This window comes from Chenopodium album, chromosome 22 (assembly GCF_948465745.1).
Source record: "Chenopodium album chromosome 22, dcCheAlbu1.1, whole genome shotgun sequence".
NCBI lineage: Eukaryota > Viridiplantae > Streptophyta > Magnoliopsida > Caryophyllales > Amaranthaceae > Chenopodium > Chenopodium album.
In genome coordinates this window covers 3140853-3156538 of record NC_137855.1, presented here as the reverse complement: position 1 = coordinate 3156538, position 15686 = coordinate 3140853, and the positions used below count along the sequence as shown (strand labels likewise).

Genomic DNA, 15686 nt, shown 5'->3' with positions numbered 1-15686 from the left:
CTAGACACGTGAAGAGAACTTGATGAAACAGCAAGTACGGAATGAATGTAAAGTCAAGAGCCTAGCCAAATTAAGGGATAAAAGATTATAGACTAAAAATAACTCAAATGGTATACTTCGAGACCAGAAAGTGATTCTATTTTCTTGGATGACATTACCTTTACCTATGCTCTCAGCCCCTCAACAGCTTAACATTGATCTCTTAAAACCTTGCACTTTGCAAAAAAAAAAGAGATGCAATGATTTTTTTGCCTTCATCAATATAAAAGTTTGTTTCTCTTTTTGACTAAATATCAATCCTATTCACCAAATAAATAACCATTTCATGATATCAATGAACCGAATCACACTATGTATCGTACATTACAAAGAACTTGTGCTACTAATTTGTCTCAAAACTGCCAAAATAAAACAAAATAAAAAGCATCCATTCTCTGCCAAATATTTGCTGAAAGAAAAAAGAAACAGCCTAGCCTCACAAGACATAAAACCAAATTTTACTGCAAAATATGGGTCACATACGTAAAAGAAAGTAATATATAGCAACACGATATTGATCGAATACAAATAGCATCATCGAACGAGCATATACCTGCTTCCTGATGGATTCCATCTTTAGCCACTCCTGCATCAAGAGCCTTAATGATTCCAGAAAAAACTTTTCCAACCGGGGCATTTGCAAAATTTGCATCTCTCTCCAAATCTTTGCACATAAAAGTGAACATATCACCTTCAAGCTTCGAAACCAGCTCATTCACCTTCACCAAATTAGCTTCTAACATCATGTTCTTTAGACTTAAACCCTCTTTCTCATATTTCAGTTTTTCAATGTCTTTGTCTCTTTCTTTCTCAATTTTTATTTTCTCTCTTTGTAATTTATCCACTAGGTCATCTTTGTCTTTCTTAATTTCTATTTTCTCCCCTTGCAATCTATCAACTTCGTCTACGAGCTTCCTAATCTTCTCATCCTTCTCTTCATCACTTTTCTTTAGCTCTTTAACGCGGACATACTCAGCCTTACACTCCTCCAAATACGGATTTGACCCTCGCATGCCCTCAAATTCATCCCACCGCGCCTTAACTTGGTTTTTAAGTTGATTATTCTTATCCTTATAGTCCTCACACAACTCCTCCATTTTCTCTACTTTCAATTTCTCTAGCAATTGAGCATGAAATTCAGCCTTTTTCCTCTCCAAAACCTCATTCATTTCTTCGTTTTCCTTAATTTTTAACTTCAATTCATCCACTTCAACACCCAACTCCAACAATTTTCGATCTAAATCCCGTTCTTTCTCCTTTGCCCATTTAACCTCCCTTCTTGATTCCCTCAACAAATCATCCTTTTCATAATAATCGCGCTTCCATCGACAACATTCCTCCTCCATCACACAATACTTTATCTTCCAATCCCCAAGATCAGCCTCCAAAATGTCATTCCTCTCCCTCAAACTAACCACAATTTCCTCTTTCTCCTTCAACAAAACCTCCTCCCTGTCCTTCAACTCCTTTACTACTGCCTTATAATCGATATCGAAACACGATTGTCCCTCAGACATAACAACATCAGAAATTGACTGATGTTGTGAAACCCCAGAACAATTATCGTTCCTGGGTGATTCTCTGTTCGAATCACAACTCATTTTCTAGAATTTCTTCTACCCACAACACACAAACGACAGAATTCCACTAATTTAACCCTAAAAATCAACCCTAATGAGTAATTTCAATGAAATCTGCATGAAAGACAATAACTTTTCATCAAAATTCTAATAAAAAAGTGTAAAATGAGTGCAATAAATATTCTAAACATGCAAAAATTCATAAGGAGTATATATAAATTCAACGGAAATTCAACCCCATTATTCAAGAACTCACCTTTTTGAGTTGAAATCAATCTGAATTTTGCGTTGATTGTAAACAGCAAGAAGAAACAATGTAGACTGGAATTTTGGTTGACGTTGAAAAGGGAAGATTAAAAACGTTACTAGGCGGGTGCGGGGTGCACAAGAGAGAGAAGACATGAAATGAAAATGAAAGGGCATTTGTCCAATTTTGTCACTCTTTTGTTGATCTATTTATACACAAATTTTTTATAAAGACATGATTTTTGTATGTCCAATTCACAATCCTCACAAGTTACAATTGACAAGTGTTCACAATTATGCGTCATGTGGATGACAACTAGCTTAATGGTTACGATTTTGAAGTGTAGTAGTGTAATATTTAAAAGGTAGGATCATATTCCGTCTACATCATTCACGGGATATTACTATTATGGTTATAGGATAACAATGCATGTAAAAAGTTTCTCGTTAAGAAAATGCACGTAGTTATTTACGTGTAATGAGAAGTGTATACTCGAATACCTAGAATAAATGTCGGAGAAAAGGGATAATGACGTGAACTATTATGTACACGTGAGGATCATTGTCGTATTATTCTGATAGTATTATTCTGATAGCACGTGTGTATTGGATTTTATTATTTTGAATTTACATAGATAACCCGCAGTTAATATCTTGGAGATGCCGTTAAGTACAAATGACAACTTGTTCAAAAAGTATCAATGAACCAATATAAGTGGTGTATTATTAGATTCGTCTCAATATTTTCATAATATAATTTTTTTTTTTACTAGTATAATTTTTCTTTTTAAGTAAATTAATATACTTAAAGTTGAAATATATGCATTGGGGAACATAAACCCGCAATATACAGGGGCGGAGAAACTAAGGAGTTACGTTGTTTTTTTTTTTAAAAAAAAAAAAGTAATTGTTATCCAATGTTTGAAAAGATCCATTAATTATCCAAAAATCTTAAAATTAATGTTTGATATCGAATTGATATCAAAAATTAATTGTTATCCAATGTATGAAAAGATCCATCAAATATCCAAAAATCTTAAAATTAATGTGTTGATATTGAATTGATATCTTTCCAAATATATCAGATTGTGTTCATATTTACCGTTCATTTCATTCATTTCAAAATATTTGACAATTCTCTTAACATGTGATTGATGAAAATAATAGGTGGGGATCATAAAATGAGTTGTTAATGTAACGTAAAGTTAGTGAATAAACTCCCTCTGTTTCAAAGTGAATTACACAATTTGGCTTTTGCATTATTTACATACATTACTTAAACTAATGTTGGTGATTAATACATAAAATTGACCTATTAGAATACTTTCAATTATAGTTTTCAAAATTCATTTTCCCCTTTATATTTATTGATAATTAAAGATATTATTGGTCAAAATTTAATGTTGAAAAATGTGTCAGCCAAGTTAAAACATTTATTACAGAATTATTTATATTAATTAAAACATTAAAAAGAAACAAGTGACAATGTGAGATAAGGGAATTAGGGCATGTTCACATTTACTGAACTGAGCTGAACTGAACTGAACTGATTGGAGCTGAACTGAACTGAACTGATTGGAGCTGAACTGAACTGATTGGAGCTGAACTGAATTGAATTAAATTGAGCTGAAATGAATATTTTATGAGAGAAGGAAATTAGGAGCTGAACTGAACTGATTGGAGCTGAACTGAACTGAAATTAAGTAAATGTGAACAGACCCTTAGTGGACCATAATAAGCATGATAAATATGAAGTGAAATGTAAACTGCCTAAAAGAAAAAAAATATGATTGTTTAGTTGTCCTAGGAACCACCTCTCCCTCCACCCTTTTATAAGTGTTCGTCCGTTTACTCTTTAAGCTAATTCGAATCTAAAGCTCTATTTTAAGGGCATGTTCACTTTAGCTTAATTTCAGTTCAGTTCAGTCCAGTTCAGTTTAGTTCAATTCAGTTAAACTCCTAATTTCCTTCTCTCATAATCCATTTCAGCTCAATTCAATTCTGTTCAGTACATGGAGCAGGTCCTAAATAGTTAAAATAAAAAATTAATTTTCATTGCAACTACGAGTATATGAGACTGAAGCGATTAACCCGACTCGACTACCCGAGTGTGTATAAGAAATTGGGAAAGAAAAACACGTGGAATGGCCAAATAAACAGCGTGGGAAAAACCGTTGACGCTTCCAAAAAGCGGACACTTCCACACCATTCCAGTTTTCTTCATTCATTAGGAGAGAGAAAAACACCATTATCCTCCTTTACAACACTCACCTGTTTTCAGAGCTCCAAAAAACCCAAAAATGGCGGCTTTCATGGCAAGAGCTTGCATTCTTCCAACAATGTCAATCTCTTACCCTAATCCTAACCCTAACAACCTCCGTTCAGGCCGCTCACACTCAGTCGACGCATACTACATTAAACGCGCCGTCGAATTGGCCGACAAATCCGCCGGATTTTCATCGCCTCACCCGAATTTCGGTTGCGTAATCGAAGCCGGAAGAATCGTCGGAGAAGGTTATTTGTATGCTCAGGGAACTACTGCGGCGGAAGTTCAGGCTGTTGAAGCTGCCGGCGAGTGGTGTCGAGGTGCTACGGCGTATCTTAATATGGAGTGTGGTGATTGTCATGGTGAACGTACTGCTGTTTCTGCTCTTGTTCAGGTTTTGCTGATTTTTTCATGCTTTAATTGTTTTTGATTTGGTTGATTTTATTTTGCGGAATTTAGGGTTTTGATTTGTGGAATTGTGGAATTTGATTGTGCATTGTTGTTTGTGTGAATTGTGGTGAGTAGGCAGGGGTGAAGAGAGTGGTGATTGGAATGAGACATCCGTTGAAGCATTTGAGAGGAGGAGCGATTCAAGCGCTTCGAAGTGAAGGAATTCATGTTGATGTGCTTGGTGAGGATTTGCAAAGCGATGTTGCCGAGGTTTTTTGATTAAATTTTGCTCATTTTTAAATTCTTCTTGTTAAAATTTTAATTCTATGATTATTAATCTTGGCTTAACTTTTTTATTTTATGTTTGTAATTTTTATTTGATTGCCATAATATGTTAGTACTTGGTGTATCTGTTTGGTTGCATCTTAAAAAAAAAATGATAATCTTAACTAGCTAGGTTTTTTTCATTGTACTAGTAGTAGATTTGTAGGTTTGAAGCTCAAAACAGAAAGAAAAGTACTGAGTTTGATCATTGTCCATCACTTTTATTAGGGACAGTCAAAGTGACTTTAGGAAAGCTGATGGTTCCGCATTTGTTGTGTAACTTATGGTGGTTGTGTTATATTTTTTCCCTTTGTTAGTAGACATTTAGTTACCGAGCCAGTTCATGTCGAGGATCTTAATGGAAGTAGAATAGATAGGCTAGACTGGAGTAACTAGACAAGTGTTGGATGAGATGGAAGAACTTTTATGTAAGCTGAGACAAAACCTCATACGACGAGAAGATGAATTTATTGAGTTAGAAGTTTGCTGAGTTAAGTTGGAATGGATATTGACTCATTATTGTTGCGCAGTTGATTTGTTGTCTGATAAAGACAAGGGCTTTAAAGGTATATGAAATCTTTGATGGTTCGTATGGCACAAAGTTGTAAATTTACAGTATAGATGATATCCTAGGCAAGTCTCTTACTATTTCATTAGGATTGTACATTCATGACCCATCTGACATTATCTGATATTGTCTGTAATTGTTCAAGTAACAAGGTGTCTAGCCTCTAACTGAAGCCTGGTTCTTGCAGGAAGCTTTGAAATCTTGCCTTCTCGTGAATGCTCCTTTGGTCGTCAGGGCTGCTTCTCAAGTCCCATACTCTGTTCTCAAATATGCTATGACCCTTGATGGTATACATCACAGGTTTATTATTATTTTTTTTTATATAGAAATCTTACTTGACATTGTTAGTTACCAAAACTATCAAATGTGGCAAAAATCTGAATGGTGCTGTTGCTTGGCAATATAATTTTTTACAGTATTTAGTGTTGTCTCTTGTCAGGGAAGATAGCAACTAACAAGGGACATTCAGTATGGATAAGCAGCAATTTATCAAGGTGCCGAGTCCTTGAACTGAGGGGTCGAAGTGATGCCATTATTGTTGGAGGAAATACTGTACGGAATGATAGTATGGATCTGGGCTGTTAGTGCAATACATCATTCTAGGAATTATCGTATATTTCTCTAATTATTCTTTTTCACCTTTGTTTTAAAAATGTGGAATGAAGATCCCCGACTTACTGCAAGGCAACAAGGTGGGCATTCGCCTGTACGGATTGTTGTGTCACAGTCTCTTGATCTTCCTGAGATAGCACACCTTTGGGATACTTCTGAAGTGCATACCATTGTGGCAACACAGAAAGGTGCTAGAAGGAGCTTTCAAAAATACCTTGCTTCCAAAGGCGTTGAAGTGATTGAGTTTGAGATTCTAAATCCTAGAGATGTTATGGAATACTTTTACGAGTGTGGATATCTTTCGGTTCTCTGGGAGTGTGGTGGAACATTGGCTGCATCAGCTATTTCTTCTGGTGTTATAAATAAAGTATGCATGTGATCTTTTCCCTCATCTTTTTCTTACTTCCCATTTATAATCTATGAAGTGGTGTTAGACATTTGGTAGTGTACACTGATGATTCTTATCAAGGTTTGACTTGTATGTTTTTTCTGCATTGCCCCTGTTGACATCAAATATGATAGTTTGATTTGAAAGGGGGCTGCCTATTGTTTCACATCAATATAATTTAGCTAACTTTCAGTGGGCTACCTTGAGCTGTTGAAAATATTACATTGGTATCCATTTTAATAAAGTTAGGCACTTTTATTGTTTTCGCTCTCTTTTTTTAAGGGTTTCAGGAATAGGTGATTTTATTGTTTTTGCTCTCTTGACAAGTGATATACCTTAGTGAGGTCTAATTTTCTATTTCATGAAATTTGTTTAAAGTTTTGGGGTGTAGACAATCATTATTTATATAATAGTCTGGATCAACTTTGAGAAAGGGGAGTAATTTTATACCATTGATATACAGACTAAACCCGATTTAGATTAGGATGGCTCTTTTAAATACAAACTTTAGAATGCTTTACTTAAATAGGTCAATCCTTATGGAACTAATATTGAATTTGCATATGGCCTGATGTTTAATTAAAAATCTACCTTGTTGCTGTCAACTAGCTTATTAATTGAGAAGGTGTATAAGAGGTGGTGCAATACCTGATTTTGAAATCTACTATTATCATTGTCCCCAATGACTCCCTCCATGATCCTCATAAAGATTTATATATATTTTTGCTGCAAGGATTCATTGTGCATATATTTTGTTATTCTCTAAGCTTGTTATTTCATCATTTTAGGTCTATGCCTTTATTGCTCCTAAAATTATTGGTGGAAAGGGGGCGCCATCTCCTGTTGGAGAACTTGGCATGGTTGAGATGACTCAAGCTCTGAATTTACATGATGTCAGTTATGAACAGGTTGGTTGTACTGTGATACTTTTGTCTTCTGGTTATGATCCTTTGCTGTAGTGATTCTGTTGTTGATTTGACCTCTGCCTTTGATTATCTTGTCAATCATTATTTAGCTTTAGCTATTTTTGATTTGTTTCACTTTCAAATGTTAGTTTAGTTGAGCGGGTGAAAGTGCTTTTTCCTAACACTCAGAGATTTAGAGGATAGGTGTTGATGAAATTCCTGTTTCAACAATATTGTGGTGAATGGAACTGGAAGAAAGAAAAACTCGTGTTTTGGGGAAATAGACTCAGGAAATTTGCTGTCATTTCCGATTGAGTTTTCTTCAGACATAGCTACAATTAGTAAGATCCTGATTGCGAAACATTAGTTCCACTCCCTGTAAGGAATGTCTTAGACTTGTGTTGAGACTGGATATCATTTTCTTTGATTTTCTGCAGAAAATATTTTAAGATCATATACTACCTTTTACTAATCCCCAAATCATTTGGACTAAGGCTTTGTTGTTGTTGTTGTTGTTGTATACTACCTTTTAATAAAGATGAGGAAGCATAAAGTGTTGCCGCAAGTCCTCAATCATATTGCACACACCACTACTCCAGTAGTTGATCCTTAGATATTGTCCCTGTGATCTGACTTTGATGCTCTTATATTGTAATATCCTATGCATAAGTTAGATTAAAGGTGCAACTAATTATTGAGGAATGGTTAGTATAACTGGATAGACACATTAGACAGGCATTATTTGTAGGGTAATGTCTCATTACTTGTTTCCTGATGCAGAATTTTTTTCTTTCATCTCAGGTTGGACCTGACATGCTTGTCAGTGGATTTCTTCAGCCCATTCCTGACTTGACACCGATCATTCCTTCTTTCGCTGAATTATCGAAAATTGATCCATCAATTAACCCATATGAATCAAGTATCATATCCTTCTACAAGACTTGGGATCCTTATGGTTCCTTCTCCAATTTCTCACCTCACCCTATCCAGATGCCAGACGAGGGTGGCCATTATACAACCTGGTCAAGTGTCGAGCATTATTACCAGGTATGCATTTTGTATCTTTTTGGGGAAACACATTTGCTCTATGTAATGAATATTTAGAAAAATCCTCTCCCTCACCTCATTCTGTATTACTAAAGAACATTTATCAGTAACTACATTACGTTAACCAATTATGTTTTCTCTGAACAACCTTCAAAAGTTGTAGGCCTTTTTCAGAAATGTTTTTCCATTTTCACCTATTTTTTTCCTAGAATTCTGTTATCTTCGAAAAGTACAGCTAAAACCAGGGGGGGAAAAAAAAAAAAAAAAAGAAAGACTTCAAATGATAGAAGCTTGAAAACAAGGGTCTAAAGACCAGGGTATTGTTGGTGAACCCTAATTAAAAATATTTTTTGATAACTGTAGTCAGTTGAATAGTAGATATTTTTACAAAAAAAACAAAAAATCTTAGTTGTTTTTGGGATTTTTTTTTTTCCATACCGTTTCTTAGCTGTAGATACATTGTATGGAATATGGATGCTTTATATGTATTTTCTCTGCAGGCACACAAGTTTTATGGTGTACAAGATCCTCTGGCACAAGAGTGTTTTGAGGCTATTAAGTCTGCAAAAAGTCCTGAAGAAGCAGCCAGGATAGGAAGGAAAATGCAGAGACGAAGACCAGACCTGGTATGTTTCATGTATTTAGAGCTCAATGGAATCATCAAAACTGCTTTTCTTGCTTTATAATTGTGATGCTTATTACAGAGTATTATTTTCTCCCGTGTCTTTATTGTGAAAGGGAATGTCTAATCTCATCCTGTCCATTTTGATTGTCTGAATTGAAGATCATATTCCAAGTCCTTCTTAGGGGACCACAGCCAGTAGAAGCTGAATTTTTAGGATTCAGCCTTGCACGGTATCTTGAGCTGTCACCTGTCAGCATAAATTCCCAAATTCTTTACAATGTGCTGTATTCAGTTTGTATGTATGCCTGGATAGTGAAATTCATACTCTGTAGGCCCGTAGCTATCTACTTATCCTTCAATTTTTGTCGCATCCATGTGTAATTATCTTCATATTACATTCTAAAAATATTATTTTTAAAGAATTGTTGTCTGTGAATACACCTGATAGATGTGCAAATGTTTTATGCTGTAGAACACATGATTTTGCTTGATCTCTGTTGTATTCGCATTCTAATCTCCTCTATATGGTCTTTAATTATGCTGTCCAGGTAAGGTCCGACTGGGACGCCGCAAAAATTGATATCATGTACAGTGCACTGAAATGTAAGTTCTCAATCTACCCGCATTTGAACTCCATGCTTCTGTCTACTGTTGGGTCTATTCTTGTTGAAGGTTCACCGCACAATCTCTTTTGGGGGGGTGGACGTGATGGAGAAGGCCTTAACTATTTGGGGAGGCTGCTGATGCAGTTGAGATCAGAGTTTGTGGGTGAATCCGTGAATCCTCTTCACAAACCAATAACCCCTGATGAGAACTAGAATTTTTGGAGAGTTTAGATTCCACATATTTTTACGTAGTATAAAAGAGCAAAGTATTTACTATCCCCCCCCCCCCCCCCCCCCCCCCCCACACTACGCACACAAAGAACAAGGGTTCAGGGATGCAAAGTTTTGTATCGTCATTATCTGTGGATTCGCCGTTGTATCTGTTACAGATAATGATGGAACATTCTGTAATTTTGTGAAGTATTTTTTATGCAATCATGCTTGATCCAATATTAATGAGGGGCATAAAACTAACTAAAGCCATCTTAAACTTGATTATGTTTAAGTAACCAGTGCAAGTACTACGGGTTTCGTCAAATTTGGGCCTTGATCTGGAGCTTCTAAAATCTAAACCGCGTATCATTTGGATCTAGGCTTAAGCTTTTAGGCACATTTCTGATATTTTGGTACCTTTAGTGGACTAGTGGTACCACTGGCACTTTTAGGCCACTATGACTTTCTCGGTAGTATGGTTCTTAGTTCTTACAAGTAGATGATTTCTAGGGCAAAGAATATTGGATCCTTGAAGTAATTTGGACATTTTGGGATGAGTGAATGAGTGATTTTGTTTCCCAAGAATTTGCCATTTGCTGCATAGTACTCCGTACCAAGAAACGTGAATATGAAAATATACTTCATCCGATTTTTTATACCGGTTACAACATATGAAGTACATTTTATTACGGTATTTAAGAAAAGTGACCACATATGATACAATACACTTTAATTGGGGTTTAGATGTTAGGAGTATAATCAAGTGGGCTATAAGCTTTAAATAAAAGTAATAGTATAATTTTCACCATAAAAACCTTCTTTTTATAGTATGTTTTAACTATTGTAACATTTTCATTTTAACAAAGTGTTGTAATTATTTAAAAAAAAAAAAAAAAAAAAAAAAAACAACGGAGGAAGTACATTCTATACACGAAGGAGTTCTTCCCTTGGTTTTTTTACTAGACATGTTTTATGTATAATATTTGTCAATGTATAACTGTTATTCTCAATAAGTTGAATAATATAGATATCGCGTCATTGCGATAGTACAATGTATTTCCAGATAAGATCTTACGTAGTTATACTTTTCCTTGTACATAGATCACCAATGACGATCAAATAGAAAATTGTGAGTCAACTTGTCAAGTAAGGAAAGCAGAGAAAGTAATGAATAAGATCTCACATAATTATACTTTCCTCTTATTCATATCACGTAAGCAATCCAAAGAGCAAAGAGGTATTATACTCCGTATTACACATAAAGATAGAGTAGATGTAAATTTTGTTGGAGTAACAATCACGTACTTCTATTTCGGACTTTACAAAGAGATTTATGAAACACCACGCTAGCATTACAAGAAAATGTGCCTTTGTCTTGATCGAGTAACTCCACGCTAATGTCTAAAGATCTATATTAATCAACCAAGAAATTAACAAATTAAGTATTCATTGTTATTTATACATGTATGATTATAATGATTAAGTAAAGATGATTAACGTTATAGATCTTAATTTTATGCATTACCTTAACATTATTTAAAGTATACTTCGTATATGATAATTGATGTTCAAAAAGTGGTTATACACTAGAAATTAATGATTATTAAGGGAGATTAAGAATGGTTAAGAACATGCAAAAAGATTCGTTTCTATAAATTAAAACTTTGAGTAGAACATGAATCATACTAAATTGAATAATAAAACAACAAATTATCTGCATAAAAATGATAAGCCAAATAAACTGAAAAAAAAAGTCTTGCATGAGTAGGAATATTAGTGGTGGGCATGGGCCGTGCCGGGCCTGCCGTGGGCCGTGCCTAGGCGGGCCATGAACAGTGTCGTGCCGGGCCGTGCCGGCCCACGGTGGAGGCGGGCCGTGCCGTGCCGTGCCGGCCTTCAAGGTTTCCCTGTCCACGGCACGGCACGGCCCACCGTGCCGGTCGTGCCGTGCCGGGCCGCCCGTCGTGCCGGCCACCGTGCCGGCCCACGGTGGAGGCGGGCCGTGCCGGCCCACGGGCCACGGCTTACCCTTTTTTCTTTTTTTTTTTTAAAAAAAAAAATTAAAAAAAAACTTTAAAAAAACTTGAATTTTTTTTATGAAAGAAAAAATTGAATTGAATAATTATACAATTTAATATTTGAATTTAATAATTATTAAATTTTTTACGGAGTTAAGTTATATTAAATATTGTTTAAATTATATTAATATTTATTGTTCATTCATAATTTACTATATATCATATTATTCATATAACTATATAAGTATTAGACAAAAATTAAATAACAATATAACATATTCCATAAAATTAAAAGTTGAAAAAATTCATTCATAAAAATTTATTAAGTAAAAGATAATATGAAGTACAAGGGTACAAGCCGTACAACTAACAATAATTGATGAATAACTTATTTTGTTATTTTATTATACGGCTAATGTTAATAGAGTACATAGCCAACATAGGAAATACTAACATTTTCACTAATTAATAGAGTACATAGGAAATACTAGAATTTTCGCTAATTAATATTAATTCTCGAGTTGTTGGTAATCTTCAATCAAGGTCTTCATTATCTTCTTCGTCTTCATCTTCGGCTTCATGTTCACTAGCTAATGCGGAGGAGCTAGTTGAACCAGAACGATCGGAACCATCGATGTTGTCGTTGGCCGTAAAAGTACGATCTTGGATGCGTTCTTGGGCATCCATCCAATCCTTCAAGCAAACACACATTTCTAGTGTTTCGGGCTTCAAACTTGTTCTTCTATCGTCTAGAACCCTTCCCGAAGCACTAAAAGCTCGTTCCGAGGCAACGGAGGAGGCTTGGATGCTGAAAATATCACGTGCCATTGCCGCCAAAATTGGATGCTTTGTGCTTTGGGATTTCCACCAATCTAGGATGTCCATCCCCAACCTCGAATCTTCGTCCAAGCCTTTCATGAAGTCGTAGTTTAAGTACATTTGCAACTCCGAAACATCGCTTTGTGTTCGCCTTGATGATGATCCACTACCTGAAAACTTAGATAACATGTTAGCAGCTTGGGCCGCCAAACTTTTGCCCGTTTTACTTACGCTTTTGGATGTTTGAGAAGGGGCAAAATGAGTGACGGTTCCATATTTAGATTCATAAACTCTATATAACTCAAAAAATTTATCTTTCACATGATTTTTATATTGTTCGACACCATCACCGAGTTGCATGCATTCATAGTAAATATCAATTAGCATAAATGTGCCATCATACTTTGATCTAGGATCTAAAATAGAAGCAAACATATAAACCATAGGAAGCTTAGTGTAATATTTACGCCATTTAGCCTCCATTTGTGGAACATAATCATTGTAATCTTGTTGTGATCGATGTTCATAAAGAAGTTGAGCAAATAAACATGCATTTTGAAGGAAAGAATGAATGCAAGGAACATAAACAGAAGAAAAACAGTGAGTCATACTATATAATAATTGTAAAAATTGCATATATTTTTCACAATTATCCCAATCGGAGTCTGCTATCATGAATTGTGGATACTTATTATTGTAAAACAATGAAAATGGAACTCTATACGAAAGTGCCTGACTCAACATGTCATAGGTGGAGTTCCACCTAGTTGGACAATCCGTTTTAATTCTAATAGGCTTTATCTTATTTTGCTTAAGATATCGCCTCCATTCCTGATACCTACTGCTAGAAGACATAATAGACAAAACAGCATTTCGAATTTTGGAATAGTATGGACCAATTGCTTCTTGTCCATCCTTAACACACAAGTTTAAAACATGACAAATGCATCTAATATGTAATGCATCTCCATCCATTATGACATTATGCAAGTTTGGTTTAATTAGATTAGCACTAGCTGTCATGGATGTTGCATTATCAAACGTCATGGACATGATTTTGTCCCTAAGACAATATTCATCAAGAGCACTCATAATACAATTAGAAATATTAAAGGCCGTATGGGGGTATTCAAGCAATTTGAAATAAATAATACGTTTTTGCAATAACCATTCACTATCAACCCAATGACAAGTAACACACAAATAATGTAAACCATAACCACCATCCCATGCATCAGAAGTTATAGAAACTCTTGAAGTAAGAGTTTTAAGTTCTTCAATTAATTTCATTTTGTATTCTAAGTAAGTTTTCATGGCAGCTGTTTTAACGGTTTTTCGGGAGATTTTTTTGTGTTGGGGTTGTAGTGCTCGTTTAATGTAATTGTTAAACGGATCACTTTCAGCAAAAAGAAAAGGTTGTTCGGCTTGGACTATCATTCTCCCAAGTTCATCCCTATCCCTCTCATAATTGTAAGTGAAGCCATAAGGATGGAATTGAGAAATTTTTGGTTGAGTTGGGTCAGTACTAGGGGCACCACATTTTTCACTGTGTCGGTTTAGGTGCCCCGTACCGCCTTTGGCTGGAGCCGAATAAATATTACCACAAGTTTTACACTTGGCTTTTTCACCATCTCTACTTAACAAGAAATATTGCCAACATTTACTCTTTCGGTTTTTCAAAAGGGTCATTTCTTCTTCGGTGTACCATTCAATGAATGGGTTATCAGATGGGGGAATAGTATTTTGGACGGATGGGTCACTAGAGCCGGCAGGTTGTGTGTTGCTTGCTTGAGTTGTTTGATAGTTAAATTCAAAAGGCATATCATGTGCGGAGGCATAATAAGGTGGAGATTGGGTGCTTTGCCATGGTTGGAATGTCCCTTGTTGATCTAATCCGGTGGGAAAACCGGTAGAAAACCCGGGGTGGGTGGGATTGGCCATTGTAGGGATTTGCATAGTAGGGATTTGCATTGTAGGGGGGGGCATAGAAGAGCCTTCCAATGGTCGTTTAGATTTGGCTTTTTTAGAGGAGGATTGGTTCGGGTTTGATGCCATGATTAATTAAGATTATTAACTAATAAATAATAATTAACAACAATATTAACAATTATAACAAATTAACAATTATAAGTTTATAACACTAACAAAGTAACAAATTATAACAAATTATAACAATTAACAAGTATAAGTAAGTTTTTTTTCTTAATTATTACTTAATTAGTAAGTTAATAAATTTTCAAAAATAATTATAATAATAGTAGATTATCTAAATCAATGAGATCCCAGGTAGGTTATGGTTAGGATCGACGTTGTCCAGAGCCCAAATCCCGCCTTAGACAGATTTCAACAATCCAAATAACCCACAATTAAAATAGAAAGTAGTTTTTATGTAATTAAGTAGTTCCAAGTATACAACAACAATAATAATAATAATAATAATAATAATAATAATAATAATAATAATAATAATAATAATAATAATAATAATAATAACAATAATAACAATAACAATAACAATAACAAATTAAAATAAAGTTGAGTTAGATCTTACAATGACGCTTCAATGCTTTCCCAAATTTATAATTTCTCGAATTTATAATTTCCCGAAATTATAATTTCCCGAATGTAAATATAACAATTTTTTTTTTTTTTTTTGGTAGTAGACTAATAATATTAAAAATGTAAAATTTATAATAGAATAAGAGATTAAGAAATATTAAGAGATTATAATTTATAAATTATAATATATGAGAATAAGAGAGTAAGAGAGTAAGAGAATGAGATGAGAAGATGAGTATTGAGTTGTGGAAAGAATTGGAAGTTGAGGGTGGTATTTATAGGTGAAAATAGAGCCGTTTATAGCCGTTTATAGCCGTTTATGGCCGTTGGAGGGAAAAAACAAGAGCAGCGCCAGTTAGCCGTTAGCCCGCGGGCCGTGCCTGAGGGCCGTGCCTGCGGGCCGTGCCACGGGCTATTGGCCGGGCTCGTGCCGTGCCGGGCCACTTTTGGGTTTTTTTTCACCGCAGCCCGCACGAGGCACG

At 35.1% G+C, this 15686-nt stretch overlaps 1 protein-coding gene across 1 annotated transcript; it reads left to right on the top strand.

Annotated features, from left to right (window-relative positions):
• The first annotated feature begins 4074 nt into the window (after positions 1-4074).
• On the top strand, positions 4075-9871 carry LOC145605272 (riboflavin biosynthesis protein PYRR, chloroplastic-like). Its single transcript, XM_081661321.1, has 9 exons — positions 4075-4525; positions 4657-4791; positions 5601-5700; positions 5853-5978; positions 6079-6392; positions 7202-7321; positions 8120-8365; positions 8866-8991; positions 9539-9871. The coding sequence occupies exons 1-9, from the start codon at positions 4166-4168 to the stop codon at positions 9806-9808; spliced, it is 1797 nt and encodes a 598-aa protein (XP_081517447.1). The 5' UTR covers positions 4075-4165; the 3' UTR covers positions 9809-9871.
• The last annotated feature ends 5815 nt before the right edge of the window (positions 9872-15686 follow it).

Bases quoted from the DNA above. Each gene is read 5' to 3' on its own strand.
- LOC145605272 (XM_081661321.1), top strand. From the start codon at position 4,166: ATGGCGGCTTTCATGGCAAGAGCTTGCATTCTTCCAACAATGTCAATC. The intron at 6,393-7,201 runs GTATGCATGTGA...TCATCATTTTAG, and splicing joins CTTCTGGTGTTATAAATAAA to GTCTATGCCTTTATTGCTCC. The intron at 7,322-8,119 runs GTTGGTTGTACT...CTTTCATCTCAG, and splicing joins ATGATGTCAGTTATGAACAG to GTTGGACCTGACATGCTTGT.